Source organism: Heteronotia binoei, chromosome 7 (genome assembly GCF_032191835.1).
Source record: "Heteronotia binoei isolate CCM8104 ecotype False Entrance Well chromosome 7, APGP_CSIRO_Hbin_v1, whole genome shotgun sequence".
Taxonomy (NCBI): Eukaryota; Metazoa; Chordata; class Lepidosauria; order Squamata; family Gekkonidae; genus Heteronotia; species Heteronotia binoei.
In genome coordinates, this window is record NC_083229.1 from 114,821,400 (window position 1) to 114,834,536 (window position 13,137).

Here is a 13,137-nt window from a genome sequence, read left to right on the forward strand (position 1 = left end):
ATTGCTAATCAATCACAATCTATTTTTTGTATTTCAAAGCAAAATGGTCTGGCAGGCCACTGTTTCGCCCATATGCCACAGGTTGCCCACTTCTGTATTAGACACCTGGTGCTTGTGAACTCTGCTTTAAATGCATCTTACTTGTTTTAACTAATTCTGGCACACTATGGTTTAGACTGCATAACTTTGTTGCGCATGTAGAAAACATATAAGTAAGTGCCCTATATTTGGGGAGGAACGGTGGCTCAGTGGTAGAGCATCTGCTTGGTAAGCATTAGGTCCCAGGTTCAATCCCCGGCATCTCCAACTAAAAAGGGTCCAGGCAAGTGGGTGTGAAAAACCTCAGCTTGAGACCCTGGAGAGCCGCTGCCAGTCTGAGTAGACAAGACTGACTTTGATGGATCGAAGGTCTGATTCAGTAGACGGCAGCTTTATATGTTCATACGTTCAAAACACAAGAGAGCTGATATTTAGAGATGGGCACTGGCATCTAAATGCCCTCTTGGTAACTTCTATGATTTAATGAGACAAAGTGAGGCCACGACAAAAGATGACTCACCATGCAAGCAGCCATGCATTTAAGCCTGCCAGGTGCATGAGAACCCCTTTGCTTTTGCAGTCACAGGCAAGTAGCCAGAACAAGAGGTTTATCAATCCCTGTCTAGTTGCCACACACATCCAGTGAACTAGTGGGCTATGTTAGGCCTAATGAGTCACAACTGGTACAGGCCAAGAACACCGGCAAGAGTTCTATCATTCTTTTTAGCTGTGAAAGAGAATTACTCATTTGAAGGTTCTAGAAAGAAAGATTCTAGTGGTGATGTATGTTCACTTCTGCTCCTCAGAGACCAGGTCCTACTCAGGAAATATCTGGGGACTTTGGGGGTGGAGCCACGAGACTTTGGGGGCGGAACCAGGAGCAAGGGTATGACAAGCACAACTGAACTCCAAAGGGAGTCCTGGCCATCACATTTAAAGGGACCTCCTTTTAAATGTCTTCTCTCCAATGGAAATAACGGAACATAAGAACATAAGAGAAGCCATGCTGGATCAGGCCAATGGCCCATCCAGTCCAACACTCTGTATCACACAGTGGCCAGTATATATGCACACACACGCACACACTGTGGCTAATAGCTAGTGATGGACCTCTGCTCCATATTTTTATCCAATCCCCTCTTGAAGCTGGCTATGCTTGTAGCTGCCACCATAAGGCCGCCTTCTTTTGGGGCTCATAGAATTGGACCCCTGGTTCAATCTTTTTGAACGTTGGTTTTTTGAGGAGAGGCACCAGGTGCTATGCTGAAAATGTAGTGCCTCTACTTCAAAAAACAGTCCCGCAAGCCCCAGATATCAATGGATCGATACTCCATTATACTCTATGGGGACCTGTCTCCATAGGGTATAACTGTGTGCCCAGTGGACACTCAAAACCCCCCCGCCCCCGCTTTCTGATAACCCTGAAGTGGGGGGAGGGCCTTCAAATCAGAGGATTCCCTGCCCCAACTGGGAATTGGCAACACTAAATGACATACAACTTTAAAAGATCCGCGAGACCACAAACTAATAACTGATTAACACTTGCACACCCACACAAATGACATGGCCTCTTGAAAACAAAACTGTATGGAAGTGGGGGCTGCTGTCCCTTAGAACAGCAAGTTTGGAAGCGTCCTATATTACTAATCTGTACAACAAATAAAATTCAAAACAAGCTACATATGTGCTCAGACTGTCTTTTAGTCGCTGCATTCATTTCACATATGCAGCTTGTGCGCTGGCTAATCTAACAGCCATTGTCCAGTTAGCGTAGGCCAGACCACACTCATTGGCCCAGCTAAGGCACCAATACGTTAAGCTCAATGGCCAGTGCAACGTCCTCTATTGCCCTTCTACGTTACACCCTGATCTATCAATGGATTCCACAGCAGTCCTTAAACTCAGCTGTCAATCTTTCCCTCCCCGCCCTTCAATTCATTTCTATGTCTCCCTATCAGTTTTCAGTGGTATTCTCTATGCTTACCATGGTGGCCACAGAGAAAAGGAATCAGTATTAAAACCTAACAAAAGGCTAATACAGGAAAGGAAGACAGCAGGTATGTAAAATATTCACTCCCAACCTGGGAAGGCAGTGGCATAAAAACCCCAACAGGTCTTTTTAGGACCCTGTAATTGTAATAAATACACTTTAAATCGTTTAACTGGTATTCGCTGAAGAATAAGTCTGGTTCCTGCAGCTGTGGTAATTCCAGCTCCAACTGCATGTGTTAATGCTTGCAGTTTAATCTTTAAGTGCATTTATAAGATTGTGTCAAACACTAACTTTTATTATAACACATCAATGCAAACATAGCTGCCTTGATTGTGACTGAAAGGGCACATCTCATAAATACACACACAAAGTCCCATTTGCTCCTGTTCACCCCATCCTGAATTGTCCCCCAAATCTTCTAAAAGGTGAAGGTAGTCCCCTGTGCAAGCAGCAGTCATTTTCAGCTCTGGGGTGACATTGCTTTCACAATGTTTTCGCAGCAGACTTTTTACGGGGTGGTTTGCCATTGCCTTCTACAGTACTGAAAACGTTCTGTCTCTCTGATCAGCTGGACTACCACTACTTCAGAGGTCTTAAAATGAAGAACTTGGCAACTGTATCCCAACAAGGGTCTAATATACAAGGAACTGAGGACATGCAGCGAAATCAACAAATCTTTTCATACTGGAAAATTATAGGTATTTTAACCATGTCCCAATTCACCAGTTTGGCTTCTGCCCTGATCTGCCAAGATGTTAGCATAATAGCTAATCCAGCCTAGCTCAAATTAACCTCATTGTTCGCTCTTCAGAAAACTAACAGATTCTGGATTGATCTGGCTCACAATAACAGAGTCCACATTCACAAATCCGCTGGGATTTGTCTTGAAAAGTTTTGTTATTTGGCAATTAAGATAATATTTATGAAACCACAATGCTTCTGCAAAACGCCTCTGCGCCAATTTAAACAACTGCTCACGTGAGAAATATTAAGAACTAAAATATATTATAGAAATGTTAATATAGCTGCCACAACAAAAACATGATAATTCCTCTTCCTTAAAGTTTCAATGTTTTAATTAAACAGGAAAGACTTTGACAAATATTCCTTACGACATCTGCACCATTGATGTCTATACTGGCATTCCCACCCCCACCCCCCGCCGCATTCTTCTGATGAGAGACTCATTATGAACTAATACCAGATAATTTGAAATGAGGGACAGTTGGTGTCCTAGAGTTGTTAATCTTTCTAAGGCAAGTTTTAAAGGTTTACCCAAACATACCCTTAGTCTTACTTATTCCCTGTGTATTCCAAATGAACAAATGTAAGCACTCATTTGTTTATGATTCTTTTCCTTCAAAGTCAGTGCTTACAGAAATAGGATTAAATCTCTTTATCACTTATGCAGTGGGTGCTCAAAGTATTATGGAAGTGTTCCTTGTTAAGCTACACAGGAAATCTGTCCTTAAGGAAGGTTCGTAAAAAAAATGTCTGAACGCACAATCAAAATATTTATTAAGAACCATAGCTGCACTGCTGAGGCAGTGTTAGAAGATTTGATCTGTTGCCTATCTAAAACATTTTTAGTGAACTTTAAAAGGTAAAGGTAGTCCCCTGTGCAAGCACCAGTCGTTTCCGACTCTGGGGTGACGTCGCATCACAATATTTTCACGGCAGACTTTTTACAGGGTGGTTTGCCACTGCCTTCCCCAGTCATCTACACTTCCCCCCCAGCAAGCTGGGTACTCACTTTACTGACCTCGGAAGGATGGAAGGCTGAGTCAACCTTGAGCCGGCTACCTGAACCCAGCTTCCACCGGGCTTGAACTCAGGTTGTGAGCAGAGAGCTTGGACTGCAGTACTGCAGCTTTACCACTCTGCGCCACGGGGGTTCGTTTAGTGAACTTTAAAATGCTCACAAAGGGCTCCGATAGCCAAAGAAGAAAAAAGGTATTCTATCAGTGGACAACATTAAACCACAAGGAAATGAAGAAAATGAAATTTCACACAAGTGGCTTGCCCAAACCTGATTCCCATAATTTTTCTGGGGTTAGCAATAACTTCTGTGCAATATATGCTGCCATGGAATAAAAAGAGCACATGTAGCTGGAAGGATTAAAAATATTTTTAATACCTATCTACAAGGCTGTCAATACTTCTTTATATTTTCTCTTGCCATATGAATGGACTTTCCTAAATCAGACTAGATGAACATACCGTAATCATTCTCAATATATTCAGAGAAATGCTACTGCACACAGTTTTATCTAGAGGCTAGGGCTTACTGCTGAGCCTTTTTGTAGGTGAAAGGTCATTTTTAAAATGCCTTCCATAAATAAATGGATTGCTAGTTAAAGAACAAAATTTGAATCCCTTGGCACCTTTAAGAACAATAAAGTTACTATATTCAATAAAACTTTGTTGGTCTAAAACAGGGGTGTCAAACTTGTGGCCCGGGTTCCTACCAGGCCCGCTAGCAAGTCTGCTTTCTTCTCCCTCTCTCTTGCTTCCTTCTGTGTCACAGCTTGCTTTGCCAGACTTTTTACAGGGTGGTTTTGCCATTGCCTTCCCTAGTCATCTACACTTTTCCCCCAGGAGCTGGGTACTCATTTTACCAACCTTGGAAGGATGGAAGGCTGAGTCAACCTTGAGCTGACTACCTGAACCCAGCTTCCGCCGGGATCAAACTCAGGTCGTGAGCGGAGCTTAGGACTGCAGTACTGCAGCTTTACCACACTTACCGCAGCCCCAAATAACACTGGAATGCTCTTCCTGGAGGCTGGAGGCAGCATTTTGGAGAGCATTTTTGAGCTATAGCAAGAGGGGGAAGGAGAGGGGAAAAAAATCATGCTGTGGGGGTACAGCCGCCAACCTCCAGGGCAAGCCTGAAGAGCTCCTGGAATCACAGCTAATCTCCAAATGACAGAGGTCAGTCCCTCAAGAGAAAATGGCCATGTTGGAGATTGGAACTCTATGGCATTATACTTTACCCACTATATCCAAGCCACTGTCTTTTGGCTGCCTGAGGGGCTGGTATTTAAACACACTGTGGAAAGAACAAGCCTTATCCTAGGGTTGCCAGCCTCCTGCTGCGGCCTGGAGATATCCCACTTGTACAATTGATCTTCAATTGGCAGAGATCAGCTCCCTTGTAGAAAATGGCTACTTTGAAGGGTGGACTCTATGGAATTCTACCATGCTGAGGCCCCTCCCCAAGCCCCACCCTCTCCCGGATCCAGCCCCAAAGCCTCCAGGTATTTTCCAACACAGACCTGGCAACCCTGGTTCTTACATACAACATACATAAGGGCCTCTTGAAAGTGGCTCAAGCTCTGTCTGACAAGACCTGGTGTATTCAACAGAAGTGCCAGAGGAGGGAGAGATATGTGACATTGCCAAAACTTCTGGTGCAAAAACACAAGTTTTCATTCATTTCACACACGTTCCCTCCTATTAATCTATAAAACAACGCACTAAAATGAAGTTTGCTGTGCCTCAATCTGAGGTATAAGGGAGATTAAACACTGAGGGCTCCCAACGCTGTCTACATAATTTCCCAAAAGCAATTCTTAGGATTAGTGCACTGTTCTTCTGACATGTGCAATACATTTTAACCAATGCAATCTAAGCAATGCTTAAAAGAATCCTGCAAAGTGAGCCTGTATTAACCCTGTCAAGATTATATTTGCTACTCAACGACAGCACACAGTTGTATGCCGTACTATTATTCTTTTTATGAGAACAACGCTGTGGATAGAATTTATTACCTGAACCTAAGTTAGTGCTGAAACGCATATGAAACTTAGATGCTCATGCCAGACATCTGAGTAGACATGGGTGTAACTTTCCTAAGAATGCAATGTTTTCTTCAGTAGACTGGTCTGCAGCAGCAAGAGAACTCCTGTGGGCGAATGCTGTTGCATTCTAAAGTTTTCTTCAGTGGGAAAATATAGGTGCCGGTTTAACTAGGAACAAGATTCCATCATCTCCTAAGCCTGATTTATTACTCAGCAACGACTCTAATGGTCTTTGCTTCATTATCAGGCTTACGATTCCTTCTGGCACGCACAGCAACAAGAGACACCACACAGCACATGTTTAAAACACAGCCACACTCACACAAACCAAAACCAATGCATACTCTAGTTAAGGAGTGAGAGAATCGTTGATAGCCTAAATCTGGCATGCTCCTTGATTAAACGCACATTTCGATGGGCAACAGGCCAACCAAGGGAAGCCTTGTTAAAAGCCTCCTAGGTACAATTCAACCACTAGGGGGCAAACCTTCCTAAAATGCAAAATTTTAAAAAGAGCCAAAACAAGCCAGATTAGTCATATTTTACATTACAAAAGCTATATAATCATATTTTATATGCCGGTGAGTTCAACAGAAATAGGAGATAACAATGACAGTTGAAAGAAAGGAGGATATATGAAAAGCAGTCGTACATATATGACCAGAAATCACACCAGTTGGTCTGAAGCAACAGAACAAACTTTGAGTCCAGTGGTGCCTTTAAGACCAACAAAGTTTAACTCTGGGTATTACCCAGAATTAAATTTTATTGGTCTTAAAGGTTGCCACTGGACTCAAAGTTTGTACTAGTTGGTTAAGTTAAGAGTTGGACAAGAAATTCCCAAGTGCTGCAGAAACATAAATCTTCAGTCAGCCCTAGACAGAGTACTTGTCACATGTTCTGAATTCTGCACAGCTTGACATCAGAAGAGACAGCTAATCTATCGCCAGGTCTATTCTCCAGACCACTGTCTGGAGCACGGAAATATATTTTGGCCTTGAAGCCAAATCCCTTCAGGAGCGCACTTATGCTGCCACCCCCCACCCACCCACCACCACCAAAAAAGACTTCATTATTATGAAGCACATGCCATGGGGCATGCCAAGACTTTGCACACAAAAGCTCAAAAGGAAGATGTTAAAATAATATTTGCAATTTATTGCACTGGCTTGTAAAAATGACCTCAGAGAGACTGTAAAAGTTGTACAACATGGGGGGAAAATAAATTTACCAACAGGTATGACAACTAAGAACTGAACTATGCTTTCAGTAATACTGGCAACCTCTCAAAATGCTTTGTTCCTTAGAAATACAGATTTGCCCTACATTGATTTAAATTTGGTAGAGCCAAATTTGATAACAATTGCCTCACTGTCCATATACAGATGGACTGTAAAAAAAAATTATTCAGACCCTCTTTTTAGAAATAGAAGTGAATCAATATCCCAAATTAAACTTTTTTTTTCTCTTGGCTTTCAACTTTCTTGAGCTTCTGTTTGTATCTTTAAGGGATTGTTTAATGGGAAATGGAAACTAGCAAGGAGCCATTCATCTCAGCAAACTGGTTGTGACAACAAGCCTTGGGGAAGGAAAAGTACATAATAAAACTGCAGGGAAAAAAAAAACGTGAAATGGTAAAGGGAAGATGTTCAGAAGGCACATTCCAGAACAAAAGAGAGAAAAGTAACTACTATTTCAAAGAAGCTTTTGAATCACAATATACAGTATTTTAAGTCAATGCTTTTAATGTCCATTCTAAAAGAAAAAAGATCCAAGCAGGCAGCTGTGCTGGTCTGAAGCAGTTGAACAAAGCAGGACTCAAGTTGCACCTTTAAGACCAACCAATTTGCTTACGTTCTAAATAAAAATTGGTTGGTCTTAAAGGTGAAACTTGAGTCCTGCTTTGTTAAAAAAAAAAAAGAGAGAGAGGTAAAGGCAGTCCCCTGTGCAAGCACCAATCATTTCCAACTCTGGGGTGACATTGCTTTCACGACATTTTCACGGCACACTTTTTATGGGGTGGTTTGCCATTGCCTTCTCCAGTCATCCACTTTCCCCCCAGCAAGCTGGGTACTCATTTTACCGACCTCGGAAGGATGGAAGGCTGAGTCAACCTCGAGCTGGCTACCTGAACCCAGCTTCTGCCAGGATCGAACTCAGGTCATGAGCAGAGCTTAGGACTGCAGTACTGCAGCTTTACCACTCTGCGCCACAGGGCTCTTAATGTCCATGTTTGGAATGTCCATTCTAAACATATGCAAAATTTTCCTGCTTTTGTTTGGATTCTTTTAGTAATTTTCCATTCTCCCCCTCTCATGTGTGCCTGCTGGAGCACCTCAATTTTAGTCCATATTTTGCACATTTAGTGGAAGCAGCCCAGATTGTAACACAATGAGTTCAACAGGGATTTCATTACTGACTTCTCAGTGATGGAAGCGAGATTGTTACCATATCATCTCAGAGTAGCCCCCCTACTGACAATGGGCAGTATCTTTATAATGAGGTTCTCCCTTTCAGGCAGCGCTCGCTGATTATCTGTGCCTTTTAAACTACTGTCCTTCGGTTCTCCATTCCAAGTAAATCAAACGAGATGACACTAAAGTATCTTTCTCGCGAAATTACATTATTTGTATGTAAGCTATACAATGACAAGCACAATTACCCTTCGGATATTTGAATAAATAGTACGACTCCATGTTTCATTTAACAAGTCAACCGCTGTAAAAATGAAAACCACGTGCCTTCAGTAGACCCAAAGAAAGTCTTAAAAGGCTATTTGCTTCAGATGAATTTAAAGTGGTGAAATACGGACAGGGAAACAGCTTTATATCTAAGTGAAAGGTTTACATAAAAGATGGTAACCGTTCATTTGGCGATTGTCAAATATGTACATGTTTATTATTAATCGCACGTGTTAGCCATTTTAAAAAGCGAAATGCTTTTGATATTCTGCTTGTTTGTTTTCATGTAGGGTTGAAGGTCCTCCTAGCCACTGAGTGGGGCATATCAAGTGTACCAGACAAATCACTGTTATCCTTTGTAGCATCTAGTAACACTAAGATGTAGCAACTTGCCCATATACTGCCCCCATCGTTATAGAGAGATTTAAGCCCATAATCAATCAGAGGCCTTAAGTCTGTACACATGTTATCCGCTGGACCACACACCATTCAGTTCCTTCAATACCAACTGTGTTTGTATTATATTTACAGTGGAATCTGACCTTTTCCTTGACGGCCCTTCTTCAAAATCTGAAGAACCAATATCATTGCTAGTGGAGGACACTTGCGATGCATCGTCCTTCTCATTCTCTAGGTGTTCCGACCCCGGTCCTAATCCTTTAGACTGGCCATTACTAAGGAGTCCTGTAATTAAAAATATAAGATAGATGATTATAAGCAACCAATAACCATAGCAGAAGTAAATTTGTTCCAAGATGCAGAAATAAAAAGAGGCGATTGCAATGAACTCAGAATTCTTTCATAGTTATAACAAATCTAAGTGGTCCAATAGAGAGCAGTAAATATATTTAGCACTTGTTTGCTTTCCCTAGGTGCTTACAGCATTTTATGAGCAATACCCTCAGCAAACTTTTTCTCAGCCCTTCAATCGTGGTTGGCATTAACAGGGGTAGAATTCTAGCAGGAGCTCCTTTTGTATATTAGGCCACACACCCCTGATGTAGCCAATCTTCCAAGAGCATACAAGGCTCTTTTTTGTAAGCTCCAGGAGGATTGGCTACATCAGGGGTGTGTGGTCCAATATGCAAAGGAGCTCCTGCTAAAATTCCATTCCTGGGTATTAGCATCCCCACCCCATCCTCAATGGCCCAGGCAAGCCAGATCAAAGCTAAGCAGAGTCAGCCCTGGTTAGTACTTGGAGAGGAGACCACCAGGGAAGTCCAGGGTTGCTATACAGAGGCAGACAATGCCAAACCACCTCTGTTTGCCTCTTGCCTTGAAAAGACGATGGCTACAGATTTACACCTGTCCTTCTCTCTGAATCAGAGACTCAGAGCGACTTACAACCTCCTATATCTTCTCCCCCCACAGCAGACACCCTGTGAGGTGGGTGGGGCTGAGAGAGCTCTCAAAGCAGCTGTCCTTTCGAGGACAATTCCGGCGAGAGCTATGGCTGACCAAAGGCCATTCCAGCAGGTGCAAGTGGAGGAGTGGGGAATCAAACTCGGTTCTCTCAGATAGGAGTCCACAAACTTAACCACTACACCAAACTGGCTCTCTATGGGATCACCATAAGTTGGTTGTGGCTTAACAGTACTTTCCACGACCACCATCATTTGTATCAACATTTCGCATATGGAGTGGAAAGAGAAATGGAGACCTCAGCGACCACTGTATTCATGACTGAGAGGAGACTGCACATTACTGTCCTAGGATAAAATTAGATATTACAGAGAAGCCACATGCAATGTCCCCTAGGCCTGACCTTTTCATGTGTAAACTAGGGAAGGTTTTAATTTGATCCTGAAAAGGGGAGCATAGACAGGGCTTTTCTTATAGAAAAAGCCCAGCAGGAATTCATTTACATATTAGGCCACACACCCCTGATGTCACCATTGTTTCGCACAGGGAGTTTTGGTAGAAAAAGCCCAGCAGGAACTCTTTTGCATATCAGGCCACACCCCTGGACACTAAGCCAGCTGGAACTGTGTTCCTGCACAAAAAAAGCCCTGAGCATAGATAATGCAGCTGAACCAACCCATTACTTTCTTTCCCTGCGCCCTGTTATTTCAAGCATTTTCCCCTAAGCCCAGTTTCTATTTGAGCAATGTGGTTCTCTTCCCCTCAGCTATGCAAGCCCTTCTCAAATTAAACAAGGACTCTCTATGCGACCATGTGATCAGTTAAGTTTGCCCTCTTTATCAACAAACGGCTTGTATTTCAGCTCACAATACCTGATCCCCTCGTCTGATGAAGTGTGCTTAAGAGAGCACACGAAAGCTTACGTTCTGAATAAAAACGGGTTGGTCTTAAAGGTGCAACTTGACTCCTGCTTTGTTCTACTGCTTCAGACCAACACAGCTGCCCACTTGGATCTCTCTGCCACACACTTTATATGGATGTGAGTGGGGCAGAGATGTGAATGAATAATCACAACTTTACTCGACTAGCTTGACCTTTTAATACCTACACGAGCCTGAGAGGCTGAGTTGTTCCAAAATTATCATTCTGCTCTCTTAAGCAACACCAGGACTAGAATTCTCCCCCACCTATGATCCTCTGACATATTTAAAATCACAGCTAACCTCACGGCAATAACAAAAAAAGTAATTTTGTACATCTAACCTGTGCCCCTTTATTGCTCTGCACTGTTTCCATTCTGTATCTCTATATTTGTTCCATGGAACTTCACTAAACTAAAACAATAACAAAAACAATGGAAATGAAACATTTTCATCTCGGAAGTACTGGTGGGGTCAGAATTCTCATTAACAATGGCATAATTGATAGACAAGAAAATGTCATTTATTCAGTAATTGGGGGGAGGGGTTGTCTATGCATCCAGGAGAGCTGAAACACACACACACACACACACACACACACTCTTATGTATGTATAGTCGGTCTTTCTCACTGAGACTCAAAGTGTAAGCACAGTGTAAGAACACTGTGTAAGCAAATGCAAGTAATTACAGTATCCCAGGTATCCAAGACTGTACAGAGAAAGTAGTGTAATTCTCCATCGAAGATCCCAGATAAAATTTCTTCACAATGACACTTTTATTCTAAAACAACAGTTCATAAAATGTCATATTTTAGATTATATTGTTGGTGTAACATTTCATACATGGGTTTTTAAAACAGCACAGTTAGGCCTATTTTATCCCCATTCTAATGTGCTTGGAGTTCATCTAAACACAGGAGAGCTAAGTAAACTACTCACTTCTGAAGACCAATCTGTAAGTACATATTAAGGCAACCCCTCTGTAGCACGCATAACAAGTACTCCATCCAGTGTGAGTGTGTGTGTGAGTGAGTGTGTGTTTACCCAGCTACCAAATAATAGGACTATTAAAAATAAAGAGTGCCCGGACATGAAACAAAGCAAGGCTACTTTGCCTTAGAAACATATGCCTTAAGTGCTTTGGAATCAAATAGAGTGCATTGTCTAAAATAATTACTTGAAAACTTGGACTTAATCAGGCAATTAGTTAATTGGACCCACAAAATATACAGGGTGGACATAATCACTATGATGGCATAGTTTCGTACATGCTATTACTACCTGGGGTTCACTGAGGAAGAAGTCATCATGGACTAGGCTGCATACTGGACTTCTCATGGACTTGACGGTTTCCATTTGAGAACTAATGAGTGTGAACTTATAACGGACTTTGTGAATTAATTTCTTTGGTTATTGCACTTTATGTACTCTGCCTGTTGCTTTAATGCTCCATGTTGAGAGGCAATAATATTGTGTCAAAAATATAACAGGATTCTGTCATCACTGACATTAATGAAAATTGTGTTGTTTTTAATTTGTGTGCTATCACAGCTAACAGTGTGTTAGTTCAATCGGGACATGAAACACAGCAGCTGAGGGACAACCTTGGCAAACGGTATGAACGGAAGATTACAACGCAAGCTTAAAACAAAATCTTCTCTTTTGCCTTATCACAAAGCAGAAATGGGCAAGACTTGAGCAGAGAACTGCTCCTGGAAAATAGTGGTTAAATACCAGTTCACTAAGCCACCCTAAAACCATTAAACATTTACAATCTTGTTAAATCTGTGGCAGATGTTGAACCAAGTATCATTTCTTTCAAAAACCAGTAACATATTACATGTTCAATATTTAACTAAGAATTTATAAAGATCTAATCGCTTGTAAGAATTTCAACTATGCCTAGGAGGAAGAGAGGCTATAGTCTACAGGCGTAGTCGCGTTAGTCTCTACCAGGAAAATGAACAGGAGACCAGTGTAGGGTTTGCAGGGCGGGGACTTATCTTTTCGGTGTCGTTCTTGGCAAATGCTGGTGCATCACCTGATGAGATGACATCACTTCCATGTCACGCTGGAAGTGATGCCATATCACTGTCACATGGTCCATTGCCCCCTATTCCCATGACTCACACCCCTTCACCAAGCTGAGGTGAGCCGGAGGGTAGGAGGTCTCCCACTTCTAGTTTCTCTAGTCCAGCGGCAACTTCAAGACCAACACTTATTCCAGGACAAGCTTTTCTAAGACAGACGTCACTGACAGATGCATGAAATGATCAAATGTATTTTACGCTATGTTTGGATGTATAGATACTCAAAGCTGCAGACATCAGAAAGGTCTGAG

The 13,137-nt window shown here is 42.1% G+C and overlaps 1 protein-coding gene across 1 annotated transcript in view; it reads right to left on the bottom strand.

Moving 5' to 3' along the window:
• The window catches only part of JARID2 (jumonji and AT-rich interaction domain containing 2), a 280,348-nt gene that overhangs the window by 100,137 nt on the left and 167,074 nt on the right, over positions 1-13,137 (bottom strand). Inside the window, exon 3 of the mRNA XM_060244252.1 lies at positions 9,056-9,197. Within this exon, the coding sequence (XP_060100235.1) occupies positions 9,056-9,197 (142 nt within the window). The remainder of the gene's footprint in view (positions 1-9,055; positions 9,198-13,137) is intronic.